General features: G+C 47.3%; 1 protein-coding gene across 5 annotated transcripts in view; it reads left to right on the top strand.

The window, feature by feature from the left end:
• The window catches only part of LOC135185137 (rho GTPase-activating protein 7-like), a 51,491-nt gene extending 35,869 nt beyond the window's left edge, over nucleotides 1-15,622 (top strand). Inside the window, exons 4-12 of one of the 5 annotated variants that reach the window (XM_064161612.1) lie at nucleotides 109-190; nucleotides 1,422-2,764; nucleotides 3,210-3,380; nucleotides 4,000-4,159; nucleotides 5,514-5,712; nucleotides 8,300-8,528; nucleotides 10,084-10,201; nucleotides 10,429-10,517; nucleotides 15,539-15,622. In XM_064161612.1, the coding sequence (XP_064017682.1) occupies nucleotides 109-190; nucleotides 1,422-2,764; nucleotides 3,210-3,380; nucleotides 4,000-4,159; nucleotides 5,514-5,712; nucleotides 8,300-8,528; nucleotides 10,084-10,201; nucleotides 10,429-10,431 (2,305 nt within the window). In that variant the 3' untranslated portion in view covers nucleotides 10,432-10,517; nucleotides 15,539-15,622. Of the gene's footprint in view, nucleotides 1-108; nucleotides 191-1,421; nucleotides 2,765-3,209; nucleotides 3,381-3,999; nucleotides 4,160-5,513; nucleotides 5,713-5,766; nucleotides 6,257-8,299; nucleotides 8,529-10,083; nucleotides 10,340-10,428; nucleotides 10,518-15,538 lie in introns of those variants that run through there. The other 4 variants (XM_064161611.1, XM_064161610.1, XM_064161609.1 and 1 more) reach the window with 4 other exon arrangements.
• Nucleotides 15,623-15,666: the final 44 nt, after the last annotated feature.

The raw sequence follows: 15,666 nt of genomic DNA, 5'->3' as shown, positions 1-15,666 counted from the left end.
TAATGAGGACCCTGTGGTAGACACTCACAGCTAGTTTGGTGCGTGCTTGCTTTCGAGAAATGAAATAGTTTAACTTTCAATCTTCTGTCTTTTATCTTACACCCTTAGGCGGTTGAACGCATTGAACAAGTGTGCGTCAATGAAAGTGGGAATAAGCCGTCAGAGGAGACAAGTCTGCTTGGAAAACGTGGTTAGTTTTCTCATGGAAAAGGTGTTTAACTGTGACACTTTAAAAAAGTATGTTTTAAAAAGGTGTGAAGGATTTGCTACTCTCAACTCGTTTCTATTCAATTCCATCGTGCAAAGCTGTTAACCTTTGCGTTTTCCAACGGAGAACATAGTGATGGAGGTGGAAATTGTGTAACATTCAGTTTGTAACTTGCTAAAGTAGGTGAAGAGCAGGTTTTGAAGCAGTTGAATGGTTTTTAGAAGTGATTGGACACACGTTACTGTCCTGTAGGTACACCAAGGCCCTACCCCACCCAGCAAGTCTTTTGTTGCCTTCCAAAGTAGTTTATTTTCTTATTTAAGACACGAAAGAGAAATTTAACTCTTCTTGACTAAACAAAGGATAAGAAATTAGAATGCACAATCCACACAGTCTCAGCCACTGCCACATGCCCAGGCAGTGCAAGCTGGATATGTGTTAGCCTTGTTGGTGTTGTTCTCTCCTGTAAAAACAATATACTGTAGCTAAAACAGAGTTACAGACACATCTTGGCTGCACAACCACGACTGGAAAGCCCCTTAGGTATTGTGGATTAACTGCAGGACTAGTAAGAAAACATCCTTTGGGAAAATGTCTAGCTTTTGCAAAGTTCCACTCTGCCTTCAGGAAGAGAGTGTCCACAGAGAAGAGTCAGGTGATTCCTGTCTCTCTAACACTTTGCCGGCCAAGTGCTCGTGTAGCGTGGGGACTAGAGAGCTAACACAGCACCTGGGGCAAATGGCCAGCGATGTTGAGGTCTTCAAAAGGGAACATCAGGTACTGATGTTCCCACAGCCAGATGATTCTTTGTCCTCAAATGGATGAGTTTCAGTCAGAGAAGAGTGAAAGTGTTTGATTTGTTTGGCTTAAGAGAAGGCCATGCAAACTGAATACAGCGAACTTTCAAAACCTTTGGATTTGCTGCAAACCAGAATATTTCATCCTCAGATCAAAGCTGTCATCCTTCCCTGTGATAAACTTAGCAGATTTTTCAGCGTCTTTGGGTGCCCAGCAGGTTTTTCAGCTAACTGAACAGAGCTCAGGGCAGACTTTCAGTAACTGAGTGGTTACATATTCATATGTTTGTCTGGGGATTTGGAGGTAGGAAAAAATCGAAGTCTCCCTTTTTGTTATGTTTTAGAGTAATTTCAAGTTTGCCAAAGTGCTCTTGAACTGTACTAAATTTTGTAAAAAATATTTTCTCCCTTCTTAGAGTGATGAATCTGAAGATGATGAACCTTGTGCAATAAGTAACAAATGGGCTTATGAGAGGTGCACTCAGAGATGGTCTCGTATTGAGAGCCTGGAAGCTTTTTCAGGAGAGGAAGGTGCTGGTGCATCAGCCCCCTGCGTTCCGATACTGACGAGCATCAGCAACAAGGATGCTGTCTTTCAGGATCCTGGTGAGAAACATGAGGTGTCCTCAGTTCAGAGCATGAGCAGTGGTGACGGTGACACTGTTAGCTTCACAAAACCTTTTGAGCATGAAGAAAACAGCACAAATTCTTCAAGATGTTCTTCAGTTAAAGTGACTTCACTGAACTCTGCTTTTAGCTGCTCCCCTCCTGCCAGTGAATGTTTAACTATTGCCAACCAGGATAAGTCACAGTACAAAAAGAGGAATGGCTTTCTAAAGAGAATGGAGAAGTTGCACTTAAGGGGCTGCAGCTTAAGGAGTGGTCAGTCAAAGCCCAGACCCGCAATAAGCGAACCTATTCTTCTGGAAGGACTTAGTGGAGAAAAGATGACGATGCTGAACTGTGTAAATATTTCTGACCTCTCTGGCATCCAAACAAGGAACAATACTTCCTTTTGTCCCCAGAGCTGCAGTAGCAGCAGCCGGTCTGAAAACAGTGGCACAGCAAGCACTCAGAGTCCTGCTGTAAGACTACAAAGCTGTGATGAAGGGAGGGTGACGTCTGCTGAGGACTTGGATTCCAGCAAGCCCTTGCCGTGGAATGAGGTTTCTCAGGGAAACCTGGGAAATGACTTGGAGTTCCAAGCGGCCCAGGTGTTTCACATACCGCAGGGCCATAAACCTGGCACTTTCCCTGTAGCACTTTCAAACAGCTCCCTGTCTCCAGCAGAAAACTCTTCCATCAGCTGGAGAACTGGGAGTTTTCATGTGTGCAGGAGGAGCAGAAACAGAAGTAGTTCCAAGGACTCCAAAGCTGGCAAAGGTCCCCTTTCGTGCACAAATAACAGGCTAAGTATATATGACAACGTGCCCAATATCGAACTTGAGAACTTGGAGGCAGCACAAGTTGGTGATGATGATGTGTTTTCAGAACTGAACAATGTTATAGAAGATGTCACCGGTCTCAGAAAATTGGTCGATCAGTGGACAGAGAAGTTCTCAGGTGATGGGGATTTGAACTTTGCCAGTGACTTGACCTCTTTATATCCATCCTCACTTAAAGAAATCTGTCTTGAAACAGAGGGCTCAGAAGACAAGGCAGCAAGCCTCCCATCCACTGAGGGACAAAGCAGCCGTGAGCTCAGCAGGAAGACCAGTTCTGCAGACCTGGCACGCACAGAGTCCGAAGACTCCAACAGGTCAGCTATGCTTGGGTTTCCCTGGTAGACTGCCCCTTGGGAACCTTTCCCCATTGATTCTACCCACTGAAACATAATTGCTTCTCCAGAATGAAGTATTCTTAAGTAACTCTGCTCTGGGTCTAAGGGCCTGCACCACTTGTGCCAGGTACTCCTAGTCTGTAGGCATTCTGGTGTCTGTGCCTACTCTGAGGTCTCTTGCAAGTAGGTCACTCATAATCTGCAGAAGCACTTACAGATTTGGAATCGGATGTTATGGCTAGCTGCTGGATTTCTCGTTGGACATTTTGTATTGCCAGAGCACCTCCTGGGTGAGAAGTGACTTGTTTAATTGGAACTAACCAGATGGTGCCTGGGAGCTGCAGGTCATTTACTGCTTTAGGTGCAGGCAGAACACTTAACAGGGACAGCGGAAGCAGTCCCAGGTTTAATATTTCTCCTGTAGGCACGAGAGGCAACACTGGTCTGTGGAAGAGAGCATGAGCTTGGAAAGCCTTTCCATTCAGCACGACAGCCAGACAGCTGCCCAGCTGGCCCGGACACAAAAGCTGGCTTTGTTGAAGCTCACTGCTTTGATGGACAGATACTCCCCTTCCAGTAAGCACGGCTGGAACTGGTAAGTTGTCCAACGATAAAGCAATTGTTGCTGGAAAGGGAGAAATGTGAAATGATGGAAAGTTGCCTGATTGTTTCAGCGGCTCCAGGATTTCCTCTGCCATGAACTGGACCTTTCCTCCCCACTGGTGGTCATGGTGTAACTGATTTTAAAGCGTGTTGCTGTTACCTCTTCAAATATGCCCATTTTCAGGTCTTCTTCTGAGTTCTTTCTCAAAAAATGGAGGACCTGAGGTGAGAGGTGGCCAGAGTGAGAATCCAGCATTAAGTCAGTCCCTCTTTGAATGAAAACCATTTAAGGAAATCAGTCACTCAGAGGACTTAGAAATACCAGTTAACATTTTAGGATAGGCCTCTGGTACCCGAGTGTAGAAAGAAGCGAGAAAAGCCTGCAGTGTCCTAAAGGCACAGAGGGTGCTTTATTAAAACTACTTTCAGTAGTGAAATGAGGAAGTCATCCTGGTAATTGCCCTTGACGATTCTCTCTTGTGGTGCTGTGTGTTGAGGTATGTGGCAGGATGTGGGGCTGTGGCAAGTGTAACCCCTGCAGGTAATGGAAGTGGCAGACAGAATTGTGCTGGAGAGCTAATGAGTTGCACTCACTGTTTTTTTCTTTTTAGGACTATACCAAAGTTCATTAAAAAAATAAAAGCCTCTGACTACAAGGACAAAAATGTATTTGGGGTTCCTCTCCTTCTGAATTACCAGCGAACGAGCCATCCACTGCCTAACAGTATACTGCAAGCCCTGGACTATTTAAGAAGCCATTTTCTTGACCAGGTATGAACTCGAAGCAGCCCACACCAGCTCTGTGCCTTGAGCCCATCTGCTCTAGGGAACCAGTCTTTGCTTCCAGCTTTTGTACTTGTCTCCCAAGGCTCCAAATAGGAGAAAGTGTAGGGCTGAGCAGGTGGCCTGCAAGGACTTATAATGCCGTTTCCTTCTGGGAATATACCTTTAGTTCTGTATTGTGTTTCTGTGCCTCGGCTGTTGTGAAATAATCTGCAGCAATTCTCTTGCTGCGGGCAGTCAATCTGTCTTCTGCTGCTGAGGTGGCTTGTCTCTGCTCCCTTAGGAAGTGAGGCTACTGCACAATGTCGCTCCTGCCTCTGTTCTGCTGCTAGTTCCAGAGCTAATGTCATAATTGATCTCATTTCAGCCAAAACATGCCACTAAACAGAGATAAAACATGTTAGAGCAGTGCCTGCCACATCTTTTTCTGGTTCTTAAATCTGTATTTATCCACTAAATGGAGGGCTATGCATAGTGGTGACAGTGAGTGTTCCTTGTGCTGTTTCTATAGCATAGGTGAGGAAACAGACACCTGTGACACGAGGCATAGGAGACAAAGAAAGGACTTTTTTGTTTGCCTGATTGTTTTTTTCCTGTGCTTGGCCGTTGTGTGCCTGTGCAATATCATGCTGAGGTACAAAAGCGTGAGCATGGTGTGAAGCTTTGTGCAGTTTGGAGGCCCATGCCGGAGTGGTGGCAGGCAGCGTGTTTCATTTTGAGGACCTGGTATTCAGTGGACATAAACAATGAATGTAAATACTGTCTCAAGGGCACGCAGTGAAACCTTCAGCAGAAGCTTTGATGAGGTCAATTCATGGGAAACCTCTCAATCTAGGTTTTGTCTGAAACTGAACTGACATAAAAAATAAAGTCATAGCTTTCCTCAGAATAACAGTTTGTCCATTGCCAACCTGTAGACCTATTACGTGTAGCAGATGTTAAATCTGAGCCTTGTAGACCGTGCAGCCTGACATTGTTTGCTCCAACAAGGGCATCAACAACCATCTGCTTTTGGATGGACACAGCCTTGTGCACTGGAAACTTGCAGTTCTAATGTGTGAACTCAAGCAAACTGACATTTACTAGTAGGAATGATTTTAAAAGTGGGAAAAAAAAAAGAAAGAGTTTTACATTGAGTAAAAAGCAAGCTAAAGGAACAAGCTGATCTATGAGTTGCCTGAAAGCAATAACTGTGCTGCTTCTAATGATACACAAGTAGTTTGGTGGTAGATCCCACTGCCATAGGGTCCTGGCTGTGAAGAGTGAAGGATCAATTATTTGTCAGAGATTTGATCCCTGATGACTCCCATCTTAGCTTTGTAATATTTTCTGTTACCTGCAGGTTGGGCTGTTCAGGAAATCTGGTGTTAAATCCAGGATTCTGTCTCTGAGAGAAATGAATGAAACCAACCCAAACAACGTATGCTATGAAGGGCAGTCGGCCTTTGACGTGGCAGACATGGTGAAGCAATACTTCCGAGACCTTCCCGAGCCTATATTCACCAGCAGCCTCTGTGAGTCCTTCCTGCACATCTACCAATGTAGGTAACAACAAAGCTCTGGTTTTCCTCTTACTTGAATATCTTTGTATTCAGCTGTACAAGTGTCCTAGTTTGAGGTCATGAACTACCCAGGACTGGAGGACAGAAATGACTCTCTGCCCTTTTTCAGAGTGAGAATGAGGATACTGCACACCGATTGGAATTATTTGCAAGAGGATATATACAAAAGGCAGTCATGTAGAATAAATACAAATCCTTTTAAGCCCAAACTGACCTTCTAGAATTCTCCACCCCTTCCACCCTCAGTTGGCCTGAGGGTAGGGCGAAACTGCCCTCCCCAGCCGAGGCCTGCCAGGCCACGTGGCACAGCTCAATTCCCTGCCAGCTGGTAGCTGTCTGCCCCATAGACCATGAGATAAGGAACTCGTGCTTGTTCTCAGGCGGAAGTGAAGGGAGGAAAGGCAGGAGAGAGAAGGGAAGGGTATCAATCAGGCACTGTCTCATAAGATACATGAGTGGAAGACAGAATGCAATAACAGTAGTACAATATCCTGGGATGAGCAGGTCCATCACCCTGGATGGGCCTTTGTCCCTATGATTTTGTTAAGAGAGACTCAGGATTTGGGCCCCTCAATTCAAGAAAGATGTTGAGGTGCTGGAGCATGTCCAGAGAAGGGAAACAAAGGTGGTGAAGGGCCTGGAACACAAACCCTATGAGGAGAGGCTGGGGGAGCTGGGGTTGTTTAGCCTGGAGAAGAGGAGGCTCATGGGGGACTTTATTGCTGTCTCTAACTACCTGAAGGGACATTGTAGCCAGGTGGGGGGTGGCCTCTTCTCCCAGGCAAGCAGCAGTAGAACAAGGGGACACAGTCTCAAGTTGTGCTGGGGTAGGTATAGGCTGGATGTTAGGAGGAAGTTCTTGACAGAGAGAGTGATTGGCATTGGAATGGGCTGCCCAGGGAGGTGGTGGAGTCACTGTCCCTGGAGGTCTTCTTCTCTGCCCTGTAGTCAGAGCAGAGAAGTTAGGCAGAATGTGTCTGAATAAATGAGTTCAGTGTGGCTTATAACTTAAGAGCCTCACATTTAGCTGTGTTCTGAAATCACAGAATAGAATCATAGAATCAAGAAGGTTGGAAAAGACCTCCAAGGTCATCCAGTCCGACCTAGCCCCCAGCTCTAGCCAATCAACCAGAGCATGGCACTAAGTGCTCCATCCATGTGTTGGTTGAACACCTCCAGGGATGGCAACTCCACCACCTCATTGGACAGCCCATTCCAAGTTCTGCAGCAAGAACTTGCTCCTAATATCCAGCCTAGACCTTCCCTGGCACAACCTGAGACTGTGTCCCCTTGTTCTGTTGCTGGTTGCCTGGCAGAAGAGCCCAGCCCCACCTGGCTACAGCCTCCCTTCAAGTAGTTGTAGATAGCAATGAGCTCTGCCCTGAGCCTCCTCTTCTGCAGGCTGCACACCTCCAGCTCCTTCAGCCTCTCCTTGTAGAGTTTGTGTTCCAGGCCTCTCACCAGCATTGTCGGTTCTTCGAAGAACAGCAGATGTGGCAGCAGCCCTGCTAAAGTGTGGTTTTAAACAGTCATCTCCTTATGTAAAATTAAGAAAGAACTTAGTCCCCTTGTTCACAGCATGAATCAGCTCCTTCTGCAGAAGGCATGTTGATGAAATGTCTTTATTAACGCGGCCAAGCATAGCTGCTATGAGACAGCATATTTGCCTGGAAACCACAGATAGTTGCTGCCTATGCTTTTGCTATTTCCATCCTGGAGACTCAACCTGAATAAGAAGGAAAAGTGAAGCTGCAATCTAGCATTGAACAGAATTTTAAGCAGATTCTGTCTGTAGTGTTTTACCCTCAAGGAATTGACTTTCCAAAAGCTGCTGGGCAGGGAGGGGTGGAACTTTCCAGAGGGCCTCCTGGTGATGTTGGTACGGGAAGTTTCTTCTTCCTTGGATAAAACTTTTTGAAAATCAGAGGTCTCTGAGTGTTTTTCAGCCTGTTTTAAGTGCCTTTAATTGACACGAGTACCTGGGCTGGTATTGTGCATTTGTGCACATACCTGAAGGGAAAGAGGAGTGATCTTCTGCCCTCTGTAGTGGTGTAAGTTGGAGACCTGGTCATAGTATCAGAGGAACCATCCCTGCTCTCCTGCAGGAGCTGTTTGGGCACAGTCTTGCTGGCTTTAAGTGTGAATTACAATATGTTATAAAAAACACTGAATTCTCAATTGTGTTAACTGATAGCAAGTGTTATCCTCCTGCCTGAAGCTTAGAAGACAGTAGAGTAGCCATCTACTCCAGAGCAATATTGTATGGGGAGACAAGCCCCTGTTTGGTGTGCAACTGAAGCCTGCTCAGGATAAGAGCATTAAGAGCTTTCAGGATAAATTGGAAGTCAAGCACCAGCATCAGTGTGTGAATGTGCCTCTTGACAGGCAATAGGAGAAAGCTGAGGTTGTTGATATGACCTGATAATGGGCTTTGCCTTGTCTGCTCTGACCTGCAGTGACAGAAAAATGGATGAAGCTGCAGTTTGAATGACTTGCTTGGATCTGTGTTGATGGATGCTTCGTCTGTAAGTCATGTCTGATTTCCATCATTGTTTTCTGTGTTCAGATATGCCCAAGGATCAGCAGTTTCAGGCTGTCCAGGCTGCTATTCTCCTTCTGCCGAAGGAAAACCGAGAAGCTTTGAAAATACTGCTGTTCTTTCTGCGCGATGTGGTTGCCTTCGTCGAGGAAAACCAGATGACCCCAACCAACATTGCAGTCTGTCTTGCTCCTTCTTTGTTTCACCTCAACACCCTGAGACGGGACAGTTCATCCTCCTTCTCCCCCTCGAGCAGGTATGAGCATCTTGGTGCTGTCCATAGCATCTTTCTGGAATGCTGGTGTGTGTAGCTAGCCTAGGTTCAGTGTCTGGTTGGAAACAGTGTTTGTGTCTTGGGGTTTGTTTCAAATGTCGTTGTGCAGGTACAGGAAGAGTAATGTAAGGTCGTCCTGGTGAGGCTTCTAGCCTCCCTTCCTCATGACTGCTGTGCTCTTTGGAAATGTAGCCCCTGCATTGGTAATGTAAGACCAGGAGCAGCTCCTAGGCCTGGCAGATGGTAGCAGTTGCTGGTACAGGTTCTGCTGTGTGAGAAGTGGATATGCTTCCAAAGCAGAAGGTGTCAGTTGTGTGAGTGCCATCCTTCAGGGTAAGCAGAGGGTGTTGACTGCAGAGGGGGAAGGAAACAGTAAGGGCTGTGCCTTTAGGTGGTGCCTGATATCTGAATGTGCCCGTGTGTGGTTAGGGTTTTGTGCAGAGGTGGTGCAGGAACAGGGAGCTGTGTGGTCATAGCAAGAGCAGTTGGGGATGGGGAAGGATGTGGCAGCAGATCCTTCCTGGATTGCAGTTGTGTTTGAGGTTCTGGGAGTTGGGCATCCTGAGTTGACAAGAGCAGTGCTGTGGAATATGAGTTTCCTAAGTAGGAGCATCATTTTGTCTTTGTTGTCTGCATGTAGCAGGTGTGATACTTGTAAACTGTGGCGGTTTGAGAAGTGGGCATTTAGGCTATAGTGCAGGGGTTTGACTTGAAAGGGTAGCAGCAGAGACATCTGACTTTGAGGAGCAGCACTGAGTACTGTTATGTTCCACTAATTTGTCAAGGGGTTTTGCAAGAATGCATACAGAGAAAAGCATGACATGGAGGATGAAAGCAGTAATGTGTGGACTGTATGTGGTCCTTAAACATGCAAGGCATCTTTTGTTGAGTGAAATGCTTTCCAGGGAGGAGGTGGAATCCCCTTATGCAGAGATGTGGTGGTGAGGGTAGTGTTGTAGAAGCAGATATGGGAGAGATTGAGAATGCTTGTATTGGATGAAGGGGAAGAGCGAAATGTTTGTATGAAATGAAATGATTGTATGCAAGTGATAACAGAGGCCATCAGGGGATGGCAGGGCTGCACTTACCCCCTATGTGGTGTGTGTAGAGTTTCAGAAAACGCAGCAGCACAGTGTTGGCTTAGATGTGCAGTGGCTGATGCGATCATCCAAGGAGCAGGGAAGTCACAATGTGCTCTGTGCTGTGGATTATGAAATTTCCACATACAGTGTTGTCTTAGTTAGTGTGAGGAAGAGATGGAGAAGTCCCTGTGCAATAATTGGTGTGTACACAACAGGCAGCGAGGAATGTGCATGGAAGGTGCAGTTGTGGTGTAATCCCTAGCAGTAGCTGATGGAAAGAGAAGACATGGGCAGAGGTTGCAGCAGGGAAAGATAGGGGCTATAGAATGCATACAGAAGTGAAGTTGTGTTTGTCTTTGTGTGAGCAGGTAGAGAAGTGAGTGTTGCAAGTGTTCTGAGTTGTTGTCTGTTATATGTATTGCACAGACATAATGTTTGTTTTCTTGATGTATTAGCAGATCGAGTGTGAGGAAGTGCAGCATTGGAAAGCCAGATCAGAGTGAGCTGTGTGAAAACCAGGCAGCAGCAGACGGCTTGTCACACATGATAATGGAGTGCAACAGACTGTTTAAGGTATGTAACATAGTGGATGAAAAAAGGCAAGGTATAAGTAGTTAGAATAGGGCATGTGAGAAGTGTCTTAGTAAGTGAAGATAGAAATGTGCAATAAGTAAAGGTAAGGAATGTAAGTGCAGTGATTGATGAGAGGTCTGTTTCTAAGTGAAGAAGTAAAGGTAAGAGGAATAAATATAAGGAAAGCAAATAAAGGAAATAATAAAGAAAATGTTTTCTATACGCAGTGAAGAACAAAGTCAGCAGAAGTGAAATGGATTGAAGCCGTGTGCAAGAACCGACGCCATCTATGGATGGAATGAGGTATTGCATGCAGGTAAAAAGAATAATGTTTCAGAGTTATACTCAATAGTGGAACACACTGGTCTGGACCGACCTTCCTTCCTTCCTTCCTTCCTTCCTTCCTTCCTTCCTTCCTTCCTTCCTTCCTTCCTTCCTTCCTTCCTTCCTTCCTTCCTTCCTTCCTTCCTTCCTTCCTTCCTTCCTTCCTTCCTTCCTTCCTTCCTTCCTTCCTTCCTTCCTTCCTTCCTTCCTTCCTTCCTTCCTTCCTTCCTTCCTTCCTTCCTTCCTTCCTTCCTTCCTTCCTTCCTTCCTTCCTTCCTTCCTTCCTTCCTTCCTTCCTTCCTTCCTTCCTTCCTTCCTTCCTTCCTTCCTTCCTTCCTTCCTTCCTTCCTTCCTTCCTTCCTTCCTTCCTTCCTTCCTTCCTTCCTTCCTTCCTTCCTTCCTTCCTTCCTTCCTTCCTTCCTTCCTTCCTTCCTTCCTTCCTTCCTTCCTTCCTTCCTTCCTTCCTTCCTTCCTTCCTTCCTTCCTTCCTTCCTTCCTTCCTTCCTTCCTTCCTTCCTTCCTTCCTTCCTTCCTTCCTTCCTTCCTTCCTTCCTTCCTTCCTTCCTTCCTTCCTTCCTTCCTTCCTTCCTTCCTTCCTTCCTTCCTTCCTTCCTTCCTTCCTTCCTTCCTTCCTTCCTTCCTTCCTTCCTTCCTTCCTTCCTTCCTTCCTTCCTTCCTTCCTTCCTTCCTTCCTTCCTTCCTTCCTTCCTTCCTTCCTTCCTTCCTTCCTTCCTTCCTTCCTTCCTTCCTTCCTTCCTTCCTTCCTTCCTTCCTTCCTTCCTTCCTTCCTTCCTTCCTTCCTTCCTTCCTTCCTTCCTTCCTTCCTTCCTTCCTTCCTTCCTTCCTTCCTTCCTTCCTTCCTTCCTTCCTTCCTTCCTTCCTTCCTTCCTTCCTTCCTTCCTTCCTTCCTTCCTTCCTTCCTTCCTTCCTTCCTTCCTTCCTTCCTTCCTTCCTTCCTTCCTTCCTTCCTTCCTTCCTTCCTTCCTTCCTTCCTTCCTTCCTTCCTTCCTTCCTTCCTTCCTTCCTTCCTTCCTTCCTTCCTTCCTTCCTTCCTTCCTTCCTTCCTTCCTTCCTTCCTTCCTTCCTTCCTTCCTTCCTTCCTTCCTTCCTTCCTTCCTTCCTTCCTTCCTTCCTTCCTTCCTTCCTTCCTTCCTTCCTTCCTTCCTTCCTTCCTTCCTTCCTTCCTTCCTTCCTTCCTTCCTTCCTTCCTTCCTTCCTTCCTTCCTTCCTTCCTTCCTTCCTTCCTTCCTTCCTTCCTTCCTTCCTTCCTTCCTTCCTTCCTTCCTTCCTTCCTTCCTTCCTTCCTTCCTTCCTTCCTTCCTTCCTTCCTTCCTTCCTTCCTTCCTTCCTTCCTTCCTTCCTTCCTTCCTTCCTTCCTTCCTTCCTTCCTTCCTTCCTTCCTTCCTTCCTTCCTTCCTTCCTTCCTTCCTTCCTTCCTTCCTTCCTTCCTTCCTTCCTTCCTTCCTTCCTTCCTTCCTTCCTTCCTTCCTTCCTTCCTTCCTTCCTTCCTTCCTTCCTTCCTTCCTTCCTTCCTTCCTTCCTTCCTTCCTTCCTTCCTTCCTTCCTTCCTTCCTTCCTTCCTTCCTTCCTTCCTTCCTTCCTTCCTTCCTTCCTTCCTTCCTTCCTTCCTTCCTTCCTTCCTTCCTTCCTTCCTTCCTTCCTTCCTTCCTTCCTTCCTTCCTTCCTTCCTTCCTTCCTTCCTTCCTTCCTTCCTTCCTTCCTTCCTTCCTTCCTTCCTTCCTTCCTTCCTTCCTTCCTTCCTTCCTTCCTTCCTTCCTTCCTTCCTTCCTTCCTTCCTTCCTTCCTTCCTTCCTTCCTTCCTTCCTTCCTTCCTTCCTTCCTTCCTTCCTTCCTTCCTTCCTTCCTTCCTTCCTTCCTTCCTTCCTTCCTTCCTTCCTTCCTTCCTTCCTTCCTTCCTTCCTTCCTTCCTTCCTTCCTTCCTTCCTTCCTTCCTTCCTTCCTTCCTTCCTTCCTTCCTTCCTTCCTTCCTTCCTTCCTTCCTTCCTTCCTTCCTTCCTTCCTTCCTTCCTTCCTTCCTTCCTTCCTTCCTTCCTTCCTTCCTTCCTTCCTTCCTTCCTTCCTTCCTTCCTTCCTTCCTTCCTTCCTTCCTTCCTTCCTTCCTTCCTTCCTTCCTTCCTTCCTTCCTTCCTTCCTTCCTTCCTTCCTTCCTTCCTTCCTTCCTTCCTTCCTTCCTTCCTTCCTTCCTTCCTTCCTTCCTTCCTTCCTTCCTTCCTTCCTTCCTTCCTTCCTTCCTTCCTTCCTTCCTTCCTTCCTTCCTTCCTTCCTTCCTTCCTTCCTTCCTTCCTTCCTTCCTTCCTTCCTTCCTTCCTTCCTTCCTTCCTTCCTTCCTTCCTTCCTTCCTTCCTTCCTTCCTTCCTTCCTTCCTTCCTTCCTTCCTTCCTTCCTTCCTTCCTTCCTTCCTTCCTTCCTTCCTTCCTTCCTTCCTTCCTTCCTTCCTTCCTTCCTTCCTTCCTTCCTTCCTTCCTTCCTTCCTTCCTTCCTTCCTTCCTTCCTTCCTTCCTTCCTTCCTTCCTTCCTTCCTTCCTTCCTTCCTTCCTTCCTTCCTTCCTTCCTTCCTTCCTTCCTTCCTTCCTTCCTTCCTTCCTTCCTTCCTTCCTTCCTTCCTTCCTTCCTTCCTTCCTTCCTTCCTTCCTTCCTTCCTTCCTTCCTTCCTTCCTTCCTTCCTTCCTTCCTTCCTTCCTTCCTTCCTTCCTTCCTTCCTTCCTTCCTTCCTTCCTTCCTTCCTTCCTTCCTTCCTTCCTTCCTTCCTTCCTTCCTTCCTTCCTTCCTTCCTTCCTTCCTTCCTTCCTTCCTTCCTTCCTTCCTTCCTTCCTTCCTTCCTTCCTTCCTTCCTTCCTTCCTTCCTTCCTTCCTTCCTTCCTTCCTTCCTTCCTTCCTTCCTTCCTTCCTTCCTTCCTTCCTTCCTTCCTTCCTTCCTTCCTTCCTTCCTTCCTTCCTTCCTTCCTTCCTTCCTTCCTTCCTTCCTTCCTTCCTTCCTTCCTTCCTTCCTTCCTTCCTTCCTTCCTTCCTTCCTTCCTTCCTTCCTTCCTTCCTTCCTTCCTTCCTTCCTTCCTTCCTTCCTTCCTTCCTTCCTTCCTTCCTTCCTTCCTTCCTTCCTTCCTTCCTTCCTTCCTTCCTTCCTTCCTTCCTTCCTTCCTTCCTTCCTTCCTTCCTTCCTTCCTTCCTTCCTTCCTTCCTTCCTTCCTTCCTTCCTTCCTTCCTTCCTTCCTTCCTTCCTTCCTTCCTTCCTTCCTTCCTTCCTTCCTTCCTTCCTTCCTTCCTTCCTTCCTTCCTTCCTTCCTTCCTTCCTTCCTTCCTTCCTTCCTTCCTTCCTTCCTTCCTTCCTTCCTTCCTTCCTTCCTTCCTTCCTTCCTTCCTTCCTTCCTTCCTTCCTTCCTTCCTTCCTTCCTTCCTTCCTTCCTTCCTTCCTTCCTTCCTTCCTTCCTTCCTTCCTTCCTTCCTTCCTTCCTTCCTTCCTTCCTTCCTTCCTTCCTTCCTTCCTTCCTTCCTTCCTTCCTTCCTTCCTTCCTTCCTTCCTTCCTTCCTTCCTTCCTTCCTTCCTTCCTTCCTTCCTTCCTTCCTTCCTTCCTTCCTTCCTTCCTTCCTTCCTTCCTTCCTTCCTTCCTTCCTTCCTTCCTTCCTTCCTTCCTTCCTTCCTTCCTTCCTTCCTTCCTTCCTTCCTTCCTTCCTTCCTTCCTTCCTTCCTTCCTTCCTTCCTTCCTTCCTTCCTTCCTTCCTTCCTTCCTTCCTTCCTTCCTTCCTTCCTTCCTTCCTTCCTTCCTTCCTTCCTTCCTTCCTTCCTTCCTTCCTTCCTTCCTTCCTTCCTTCCTTCCTTCCTTCCTTCCTTCCTTCCTTCCTTCCTTCCTTCCTTCCTTCCTTCCTTCCTTCCTTCCTTCCTTCCTTCCTTCCTTCCTTCCTTCCTTCCTTCCTTCCTTCCTTCCTTCCTTCCTTCCTTCCTTCCTTCCTTCCTTCCTTCCTTCCTTCCTTCCTTCCTTCCTTCCTTCCTTCCTTCCTTCCTTCCTTCCTTCCTTCCTTCCTTCCTTCCTTCCTTCCTTCCTTCCTTCCTTCCTTCCTTCCTTCCTTCCTTCCTTCCTTCCTTCCTTCCTTCCTTCCTTCCTTCCTTCCTTCCTTCCTTCCTTCCTTCCTTCCTTCCTTCCTTCCTTCCTTCCTTCCTTCCTTCCTTCCTTCCTTCCTTCCTTCCTTCCTTCCTTCCTTCCTTCCTTCCTTCCTTCCTTCCTTCCTTCCTTCCTTCCTTCCTTCCTTCCTTCCTTCCTTCCTTCCTTCCTTCCTTCCTTCCTTCCTTCCTTCCTTCCTTCCTTCCTTCCTTCCTTCCTTCCTTCCTTCCTTCCTTCCTTCCTTCCTTCCTTCCTTCCTTCCTTCCTTCCTTCCTTCCTTCCTTCCTTCCTTCCTTCCTTCCTTCCTTCCTTCCTTCCTTCCTTCCTTCCTTCCTTCCTTCCTTCCTTCCTTCCTTCCTTCCTTCCTTCCTTCCTTCCTTCCTTCCTTCCTTCCTTCCTTCCTTCCTTCCTTCCTTCCTTCCTTCCTTCCTTCCTCCCTGCCTCCCTCCCTTCCTTCCTTCCTTCCTTCCTTCCTTCCTTCCTTCCTTCCTTCCTTCCTTCCTTCCTTCCTTCCTCCCTCCCTCCCTCCCTTCCTTCCTTCCTTCCTTCCTTCCTTCCTTCCTCCCTCCCTTCCTCCCTCCCTTCCTCCCTCCCTCCCTCCCTCCCTCCCTCCCTCCCTTCCTTCCTTCCTCCCTCCCTCCCTCCCTCCCTCCCTTCCCCTCAGTTCCGCCATTCCCTCCCTCCCTCTCTCTGTTCAACCATTCCCTCCCTCTCTCAGTTCCGCCCTCCGCCATTCCCTCTCTCTCCGTTCGACCATTCCCACCCTCCCTCCCTCAGTTCTGCCCTCCCGCCCTCAGCCATTCCCTCCCTCAGTTCACTTATCTTCATTCTTTTCATACCTTCCCCTCCACACATAACCTCCATCTAATACTCTATTTTTCACATTGTTTTCTTTCAGTTCAGCAACGCACTGATTACCATTACAGAAGAATATCGACTGAGACCTCTTCATTCCCGATATCATCAATCACTACACTTTCCTTCATTCACCCTTAATATCGTACAATAACATTATCTCCATTTGAC

Source organism: Pogoniulus pusillus, chromosome 22 (assembly GCF_015220805.1).
Source record: "Pogoniulus pusillus isolate bPogPus1 chromosome 22, bPogPus1.pri, whole genome shotgun sequence".
Taxonomy (NCBI): Eukaryota; Metazoa; Chordata; class Aves; order Piciformes; family Lybiidae; genus Pogoniulus; species Pogoniulus pusillus.
Note: the sequence above shows the minus strand (reverse complement) of the source record. Positions and strands in the feature narration are given on the sequence as shown.